The 10,204-nt window shown below is 39.0% G+C and overlaps 1 protein-coding gene across 1 annotated transcript; it reads left to right on the plus strand.

The window, feature by feature from the left end:
- Positions 1–456: 456 nt before the first annotated feature.
- LOC149822062 (homeobox-leucine zipper protein ROC3-like) lies at positions 457–9,743 on the plus strand. Its single transcript, XM_089980209.1, has 11 exons — positions 457–612; positions 1,206–1,372; positions 2,121–2,238; positions 2,406–2,594; positions 4,228–4,689; positions 5,073–5,174; positions 5,767–5,979; positions 7,180–7,354; positions 7,830–8,098; positions 8,265–8,360; positions 9,330–9,743. The coding sequence occupies exons 1-11, from the start codon at positions 457–459 to the stop codon at positions 9,741–9,743; spliced, it is 2,361 nt and encodes a 786-aa protein (XP_089836335.1).
- The last annotated feature ends 461 nt before the right edge of the window (positions 9,744–10,204 follow it).

Below are 10,204 nucleotides of genomic sequence, written 5' to 3' on the forward strand. Positions count from 1 at the left end.
TGATTTAAGCTCTACTTGTAAATCTCTTCTTCTATGATTATAAGCCCCCTAAGGTTAAACTTTTGTTTTATTGGTAATTTTATCTCCCTCTATCTTTCCACAAGACATATTTTCATTGTTTTTGCTGGGGTTTTCTTGAGAATCATGTGATAATTTGATAAAATACTTCGTTCATCACTTAATGCTTGATGTTATGTCAATGTATAACTTGGATTGAATGTAAAATGAATAATTTTAAAGTATCATTGCTATATATGTTTGTTATTTTCTTTTCATAATTGTTATCTCGCTCATGCTCGATGGTTTTGGTTGCATTTTTATGCTTCATTATCACATGAATGTTTTTTTTAACTAAACATATTTTATATCCTTAATTTTGTCTAGATTGAATTTTTATCTTTGGACATGTTTAGGTTCTGGATTTAGATGAGAAGGGCATAATTATCTTCTGCAAAAATGTATGGAGATTGTCAAGTTTTATCTTCAATGGGTGGAAATGCAGTTGGAGAACCTCTATTTTCTACACCTACTACGATGCTTAGAAGCACTAATCTAAATTTCTTTGCTAATATGCCTTTCCAATCACAGGCCATGTTCTCTGCATTCCTCTCGGTAAGCTTAATTGTTTTAAAGCACACAAAATCCTAGGTAACATTTTCCTTTTTAGGTTGTTTTTGTAAGATTCCTTTTAGGGCCATGCGTGTTTCATTTTTAGAGTTTCTAGGCATTCTACCTTACTGGATGCATATATAAGAACAAAAAAACTCTTTGTAGGCAATCGCGCTTCTAGTCTCAATTTGTGAGTGTGAGTGAGAGAGGCAATACCCTTTGTTGATTTTAGAGCTTAAGTTTGCACACCAAATGGAGGTATGGTTTAGTGGATTTACAGTGTAGAAAGACTTGAGTTTCTAGGGTTTTTAAGTTTTATATCTTTAAAACCTCTATCAGTTGACTTTTTTTCTTCTAGTTTTTGGGTTTTTCTGCTTGAAGAAAAAAAGAAAATGGAAGTTTTCTAGGTCTTGCCGGGTTGTCGATGGGTTTGTGCCTTCCTTTGCATGGGTCTTAGAGTTTTCACATGCAATTAGATGTCTCTTAGGGTTTTGGGTTGCAACTCCTATTTTTTTATATATAGAAATAATGTAAAGTTTTTCCTTTTGGGTGGTTTATGGTTTGACTTTCTTAATCTCCAAATGTTGGCCTTTCAGAAGGAAGAGATGGTTGACTCCCAAAAAAGCAAGGAGGAAGAGATAGACAGCAGATCTGGTGGTAGTGGCAACATGGATGGTGGCTCTGGTGATGATCAAGAAGGTGATCAACAGAAAAAAAAGCGCTTTCACAGGCACACTGCTAGACAAATTCAACAAATGGAAGTGTAAGCATTTCGTATGAAAGTTAATATGTTTGTTCTATTGATAACAAATTCTTGTGTTTCACCATCTGTAGTTCATGCCATTTATTGGCTACCATAGGGTGCACTAGTGTACCATGGAAACCTGAGGGTTTTTGTAAAATGCATGAAAACCTATGTGTGTTTTGGGTTCCACTATTAAGGTATCCTCTCTCAAGGGAGAGAGGTTTGAGGGGTCAGAATAGGGGAGGTGGGGCCAGCAATTTTCTTTTGACAGAAGGCCCTGGTGAAACCTTCTACAGAGTCTTCTCCATGCATGACAGAGAAGTATACCAACTTTTTCTTATGAGAAAATGACCTTATCTTCTTTATGCTTTGGAAGGAACTTCATGTCATTGTTTATATTGTGAAACACTACCATGTCTTTGCTTTTGAGACATGGTGTTTCATTAAAAAATATATATATATATATATATATCCATTATTAATAATCATTCAAGTAGATTATGTTGAAGGAACCCCTTCTTTATGATTATAAAACAAAAGTTGTTCAAGCATTGATGATTCTAGTAAAACTTTTTTTATTATGATGATTCATTTTGGACATAAGTTTCATGTTTAATTTTGCTGAGACACTTAAGTGCTCATGTATGTTCCTTTCCATTTTGAACTCTAAGTCATCAAACATGCCACAATGGTGTATTGATTGGCTTCTTATTTATGCTAAATTCAAAAAACAATTGTTTTTCAAGTTGCATATTGCATATTGCAGTCTCTTCAAGGAGTGCCCACACCCTGATGACAAGCAAAGACTCAAGCTCAGCCAAGAACTAGGTCTAAAACCTCGACAAGTGAAATTTTGGTTTCAAAATCGCCGTACCCAATTGAAGGTAATTTTCTTCCTCTCTGTGTGTGTAACTGCGTGTAGGTTAAATAATATTAAAACTTTTATATTAATGTTGCAATATTCAGTTGATTGCAATGACCAAAACATTTTGTTTCATAGTCATGGTAGTATGAAAAATATAGGCTTTTATCAAATGTCTGCTCTTATTAGGCACAACAAGACCATTCCGATAATGTGATTCTTAGGGCAGAAAATGACAGCCTTAAGAGTGAGAACTTCAGACTTCAAGCGGCCATTAGAAACATCACCTGCCCTAACTGTGGAAGCCCAAAAATTCTTGGGGAGCTGTCATACCATGAGCAGCACCTTCGTTTAGAGAACGCACGACTTAGAGAAGAGGTATATTATTTTTTCAACCATCTTTATGTTGGAATGCTAAAATTATTCATCCTGTATAAGACTTTGGTGCTACAGATATTAATCTTCTATTCTTATTCTTATTTCCAAACTTGTACGGCTCCTCTCATCTATTCCCTTATGGTTCTAAGATAATACTCATGTTGTGCTTGTAGTACTTGATGAACTCAGATTAGCAATTAGAGAATTGTTTGGCCACTTTATCTATAAGACTTGCTGGCTGAATCTTGCTTGGTTGGCCCTACTATTGAAGTTTAACTATATGTTCTGCAAATGCTTGTTTATTTGAAGGAATTACTATTTCAAAACACTATGATGATTGCTTGATAGCATTTGTGAATAAGTTGAGATGTCACATTTATATTGCCTGTTTATGCCTGGTTTGACCAATTATCTTTGGCGCTATTTTGTTAACATGATTAGCCCTTTGTTTAGCTATGTAATTTAACAGGGAAGATATTAGACCAACTTTAACTCATGCATGATATTTTCATTAATAAATATTATTACCTAATATAATCATGATCTATCTGTTAAGCAAAAAACGGTTTGAATCTTAACGTTTACGCAAATGACAATCCATAATTGTATCATAAGCAAAGGCTATCCCAGACCCCTAGCTGGAAATTCTTGTCAAGGAAACAACAATTAGGGTTTTTCTTAGCCCCCTTATCAAAATCCAGATACAGAAAGATGGTGTGTGAGTATGCCCGGAGCATAATGCATGCATGCATACAGGGTGTTACACCTGAGGAACTAACTTCTCCATTTGGCCTTTGTCAGTAAATTGGGTTTTGGAAATAGTGAGTGTATTAGCAGCATGGTACATCTGTCCTTATTTATTATGATAATCATTGATAGCAAGATTAGTATTGTGTACTCTATATTTACATTATTGACATCCTCTAGGGTCTCATCTTGAAGTTGCCATTTAAAAATTTCAAAGAAGTCCCCTTTTTGAAAATTTTAGAAGAATTACCATGGTATCCCTTCTTGTCTGGATAAGCACAGAGAATGATATGCTAGCACCCTATTGGTGATTCCTACGTATACATACCATTTCTGGTTGGTTCCAATACGAGAGACCATGTAGATCTTCTCATGTATACAGTATATCAAAATTTAAAGACAAAATATAAGTTGTTCTGGAAGATTATATAAATTAATTTGAGCAGCTACAGTGATAGTAAAATGATTGCCTGACTCATCATTTTCCTGACTAGCCCATGAGGGCTCCACTCATCTGGTAGGGGCTACTCATTACATCACCAAATTGACGGGATGTCACGAGTTAGAAACCCCACAGGTGTGCACCCTTTGCCATGAGGCTGAACCTGGGTGTCCTTGGCGGGAAAGGAGGAACTTGGTAATGTAAAAAAGAAAGGAATTTTGTAACTGTGAAAGCATGCTGGAGAAAGATGGAATGATAATTAGCATGTCTCCCTGCCCCATGAGTGGGTTCACTACGTATGTGAAGTAAGCTATTGCATGTTAATGGACCCTTCTCAAATTATCATCCTTCTTTGACATGAATGGTTGCCTACTTTCGTGATTTTGTGCATCAAAAACTAAACTTTCACAAGTATTAATAATTATATATTTGTTTTTCCTGCAGATCGACCTTATGTGCGGCATGACATCGAGGTACAGCGGCCAGCCATTACCAGTCTTTGGGCAGGTGCAGCCACAAATCCAGCTGCCATCTTTGGACTTGGACATGGGTGTGTATTCAAGGCATTTCCAGGAAACCATGGCATCTTCAGCAGAAATAATTCCACCGGCTCCGATCCCCGAAAACCCCCCGATCGGCCTGTTGGAATCAGAGAAGCCGATGGCGCTCGAGCTTGCGATAAATGCCATGGAGCACCTGCTGAGGATGTCACAAGGTGGGGAGCCCCTGTGGATGAAGATGGGAGAAGGAGAGAGGGAGGTCTTGAACTTGCAAGAGCACTCAAGGTCCTTCTTTTGGCCTGTTGGTTTCAGGCAGCGGGTTGGCAACTTCAGGACTGAGGCTTCGAGGCATAGCACCCTCATTATCATGAATGCTGCCAACCTTGTGGGAGCCTTCTTGGATGCAGTAAGTTTCCGTCCCTTGAGCCTGAAGCAAAGGTTTGAGACGCGTTTGGCTTCAGATGGATCATCACCAAGTTCACAAATTCCTTTTCAAGTTCATGAACTTGGTCATGTTTCACGTGGACATGACATTTTCAGTCCCAACAGATCCCAAACTCTAGGGTGTTTTTGGGACAACTTGTATGAAGTGCATGAGCTCCACTATGAAATCTCGTAAAACATGACCAAGTTCATGAACTCCAAAACGTTTATATCGGCATGAAACATGATCAAGATAAAAAACTACTGAGAAATTGAGAATCCGCGAACATGGTGATGAATCACATTGAAACTGCTACATGCAATATCTTACGTATGATCATCCATGGATTTTAATTCCAATCACAGGAGAAGTGGATGGAGATGTTTCCTTCGATGGTGGCACGGGCAAGAACCGTTCAAGTCATAACATCGGGTGTAGGGAACCGTGCCAATGGCTCTCTTCAGTTGGTAAAGATCCAAGCACCCTCTATTCTGTGTGTGCCTTTTGGCTGAGTTCAAGTGTTTATATATATATATATATATATATATATATATATATATATATATATATATATATATATATATATATATATATATATATAGAGAGAGAGAGAGAGAGAGAGAGAGAGAGAGAGAGAGAGAGAGATAAATATCCATTCTACAAACCGTGCATACTACGTATATACTGCATATGAACTGAGCATTTCAGTCACTTTTTTTCACAATCCGACCCTACAGATATGTTTGGCATGTTTTATATATTTGCAAGGAACCGACACTTGCATAGTGGTTTTTAATGAAAAATATCATTTTTATATATTTTGAAATTTTACGAGAATTGTGAGCTGCTGATTTTTAAGCCCTAAAAAACTGGCATACTTGTCTTAAATGGATATTTAAGAGCCCATTCTTACAAAATCAAGCATGCAGAACACATCTATACGGTCAGATTTAAATAAATAAATAAATAAAACCAAAAAGAAACCCTGGAAAATCCTCTCTACACGCACCCTCGTATGAGCTTACTTATTGAAATGGGCTGCTTAATGTGTTGTTGCAGATGCATGCAGAGTTTCAGTTTCCATCTCCTCTGGTGCCCACAAGGGAGTGCTACTTCCTTCGCTTCTGCGGCCGGAAGAGCGCAGAGGGCCTCTGGGGGATCGTCGACTTCCCCGTTGATGGCTTCAATGACTGTCTGCAGATGCCTGTCCCTCGCTACAGACGCCGCCCTTCCGGCCTCATCATCCAAGACATGCCCAATGGATACTCTAAGGTAACCTTCTGTTGCATGCACTACTTGATCTGTGGGTGCTGGATGCAGCACTGCATGTCCGATATGGTATTGGAGCTCCTCAACATTGGGCTGGAACAAGGTTGCTAGACTATGAAGGGGAAGTGGGGTGCATTTTAAAATGTATAGGAAGCGGGAAGTGAAGAATATATATATATATATATATATATATATATATATATATATATATATATATATATAAAAGAATTGAATGAGAATAAAAATGAAACACAAATAAAAATTAAAATAAAAGTGATAAATATTAAATTTCATGTTTTTTTTAGTGTACGAACAAAATCTAAAAATGATGGCTATAAATTTAGAGAATGCACATTTGAGTGAGTGAGAAGAGTAAAAACAAGAAAAGTTAAGAGAGCATATAAAAAGAATAGATGAAGTGTGTAGCAAGCATAGGAGAAGTATGGGAGAATCAAGGTTCTCATAAAGTTATGGAAGCGAGGAGTATCGAGCTTCCAAAGCGAGTTTCCGAGAAGCAAGCTTTCCACCTATCTAAGAAGCTTCATGTAACTCTGGGCTGGACCCAGTTAAAACCACATGATGTAATGGATCTGGATTTTGCTTGATGCAGAAATGGGTCTAGGATCAGATCCAACCTTATGGAACCAAACTTGGATAGGGTTGTGTCTCCACGGCTGAAAATGAAAATGGACCGGGTCTCTGATCCTAGACCAATCCAGGGAGTTTGTATCTGTATACAGGTTGGATCTGGAATCAATATCACTGGGCTTACTATGATTCAAGTTGGAATTGGATAAACAAAATAGTGGATCTGAGAAATCGGGTCCAGCCCAGCCTGTTTTACTTTTTTTTCACATAAAAATCAATATGTTAATTTTACCCATTTCCATCAGATCCAATACAGCTATGAGATCCAATTCAGATCTGGATCCGAATATGAAGGCGTTCCTTAAAAATGTGTACAGAGCCAGACCCAAGCCATATCCAGGCTGTATTCATCCTTAGCTTTAGATCCAGTTGGCCCAGTTTCCATCTCCAATTGGCCCAGCTGGGCCCCATGAATCCATTCTGGTTGTACACAGGCATGATAAGATTAGACCTTGATCTGTATCCGAATCTAACAAGCTGGATTTTGACCTGGACTCAGTTTGTTTTTTCATCTCTTTTCCCTTGTATCATAATAAAGGTTCATGCCATGTTTAGGTGACATGGGTGGAGCATGCTGAAGTTGAAGACAGAGAACATCACCAGATCTTCAGTGGGTTTGTGATTGGCGGAAGCGCGTTTGGCGCTCACCGTTGGATCTCAAACTTGCAGCGCCACTGTGAGAGGGTTGCCAGCCTCATGTCCTCAAACACAATGGAGCGCGATATCGGAGGTATGCAACCTGATCCATTTGAGCCTTACAGATAGATGCAGATAATTTACATGGCAACCTTTCTTAATTAACACAAGTAGGAAACCAACTACAATTGCTAGAACTGGATCACGTGGAGGGTTTTGTTTACAGAATGGATAAGGTCTAACTTGGGAAAAAAAGTAGATCCATATAATACATACGTATATGCTTTTCTGCATGTAAATTTAAAATAACTATAAGAATTGGTGCGAATTCAACTTCTATAATAGCCATATGTATGAAGTGTGATCTTTTGGAGATCCAATTTGAACATGAGTTGGCCATGATGTTTTTGAATTTAATTATATTCTATTAATCAGATCCAGATCATGACCCAAATTTACAAAATACAATAGTGTATGGATCTGGATCTTGCTAAGAAAACATGTAAGGTGATACGTATGAAGGGGATGTCGTAAGGTTAAACATTCATGAAACACTGGTCATGTTGCAGTTACAAACTCAGTGGAAGCACGAAGGAATATCATGCATCTAGCACAAAGAATGGTGCGAATGTTCAGTGTGAGCATCAGCTCAGCCGGGGGCCAGTCATGGACGGCTCTTGGCAGCTCCTCAGATGACACTGTTAGGATAACTACCCGAAAGAACACCAAGCCCGGCCAGCCTCATGGTGTGATCCTTTCTGGCGTCTCATCTACATGGCTTCCATACTCCCATCTTCAAGTATTTGATTTCCTCCGGTGCGAGAAAAGGCGTTCGCAGGTGAAAATACCAAAATACCCTTCCATTATTTTTTTTATGATTGTTGTTGCTTCAAATGACAAAAATGCCCCTGACATGTTGGAGGGTCTCAGTTCCAAGGCAGATTCATTTGCTTTGGATGCACCTTCTGGTGAGATTCTGATCAAATTGAAGCTCTTTCTTGCAGGTGGATGCCCTTGCAGGTGGCAACACATTCCAAGAGGTGGCTCATATTGCTAATGGTTCGCATCCTGGCAATTATGTTGCACTTCTTCGCATAAATGTAAGTGCATTGATTAGAACTTGTTTGACAACTGAAAACATTTAATTAGAGGTACATTTGAATGCCTGAGATCAAACGTGTTGGAGATCAGTTTGGGCTATGGCTGGTAAAAAAGCCAAACAAGCTGAGTTTGAAGTGTTCAAGCTTGGCTTGTTCTTGTGGCGAGCCAAGCCGAGTTCGAGCTCATAATAAGCCCGAATTAAATGAGCTGAGTTCGAGTTCATAATAAGCCCGAGTTTGAGCTGGCTTGTTTACGGAATAAATATATTGTTTTAGAGATGAAAGAAACAAGATTACAAAAAAAACATTGTTTCAGAGCTAAAGTAATAAGATTTTACCACTAAACCTATTTTTGGAAAACAAAATTGTTCAATCATATGTTTTACATATAGTATATGATGTAAAATGTCTAAAATATATGTTTTACTACTTAATGAGCTCATCAAAATCGAGTCATGCTGAATACCTGTTGTTCCTGTTCAGCTTTCTGAGCCTATTTCGTGATCATGAACGAGCTAACATGAGCTGAGCCACGAGCTACTTGGCTTGTTTCTAAGCCCTAGTTCTGGCATGGGACCCATCCAGAGCCTCCTGCCATGCAAATGCAGGATCTGAGATCCCAGAAATACACAGTTTTGTAGCCCAATTGGTGGGAGGGTGTTGTCAGGCTAATGCCAAAGATTCTTGGATTTCAAATGATAGGATCTCATATTGAACATGCCCGTAATGAGCTTGTAAACAAAGTCTCTCTCTCTCTCTCTCTCTCTCTCTCAAATAAACATCAGATGTAAAGAGCCTTTTTATTTCCAAATCTCTCAAAATGGAATCTGCTCCAAACGTATATGCCATGGTTTCCTACTTCTGCAGGCTATCTGATCCACCTACTGCCTCAATGCCAGAAGGAACAATCTCCTTTCTGTCGTCATGCTTAAAGTTGTTCCTTCATTTAACACCAACATTTTTATGCAGGCTGCAAGCAATTCAGGGGGTACAACCGCAGAGCTCATGGTGCAAGAGAGCTTCACTGATGCATCTGGAAGCATGGTTGTGTATGCACCCATGGATGTCGCTGGCGTCAACATAGCAATGAGCGCCGAAGACACTTCCTACATTCCTCTGCTCCCATGCGGGTTCATCATAGTGCCCGCAGACAGTGGCAATTCCGTTGGATGCGGCGCAGACAATGCCAACGCCAGCAAGATGCCTGTCCATGGCGGCTGCATCCTGAGTGTGGCATTCCAAGTGTTAGCCAGTTCAGTTCCAACGTCCAAGATCAGCATGTCCACAGTCACTACCATCAACAACCACATCTGCAATGTCGTTCACCAAATTCATGCTGCACTGAGTGCTTGCTCCCCTGAGTCAATTCCCTCCAGTCGTTAGTTTATAGCCCTTGGTTGCTAGTTACTAGTCCTAGTGTAGAAGAGTAGCATGTTAGTTATATGGTAGCCTTAGAAAAAGATGAAGAGTAACTTAACTATTCTAGTATCCTGATCCATCAAGTATCTTTGATACCCTATTCCTGGCTAAGTGTAGGTAACCTACGAGATCAATGTTTCATGAATCCTTGCACCCATATGGAACTTTGAACAGCATTGACCTTATGTGGTGCATCCTACCATGTATTGTAAGTGGAGGGTTAAAATGACTAAGGTACCCTTTTATGAGGTGAGGGGCAGTTTTATCATTTTGGAAAACAGGGTTTATACCTAGTTGTGATTAGGAGATCAAGTGCTTGGAGTACTCAAGTGGTTGATCATAGGATAATATGAGAATAAGAGGATAAGGAAGATTTACAAGAGAGTAGGTGATACAGATGGCAGTCTCTAAACGGAGAGTGGTAT

This window comes from Nuphar pumila, chromosome 11 (assembly GCF_984573655.1).
Source record: "Nuphar pumila chromosome 11, dmNupPumi1.hap1.1, whole genome shotgun sequence".
Lineage (NCBI taxonomy): Eukaryota > Viridiplantae > Streptophyta > Magnoliopsida > Nymphaeales > Nymphaeaceae > Nuphar > Nuphar pumila.

What these genes read in the sequence shown, in the direction of transcription:
- LOC149822062 (XM_089980209.1), top strand. Translation starts at nt 457, where the DNA reads ATGTATGGAGATTGTCAAGTTTTATCTTCAATGGGTGGAAATGCAGTT. An exon ending in TGTTCTCTGCATTCCTCTCG is followed by an intron (nt 613 to 1,205) that starts GTAAGCTTAATT and finishes TTGGCCTTTCAG; the next exon opens with AAGGAAGAGATGGTTGACTC. An exon ending in TGCCCAATGGATACTCTAAG is followed by an intron (nt 5,980 to 7,179) that starts GTAACCTTCTGT and finishes TGCCATGTTTAG; the next exon opens with GTGACATGGGTGGAGCATGC.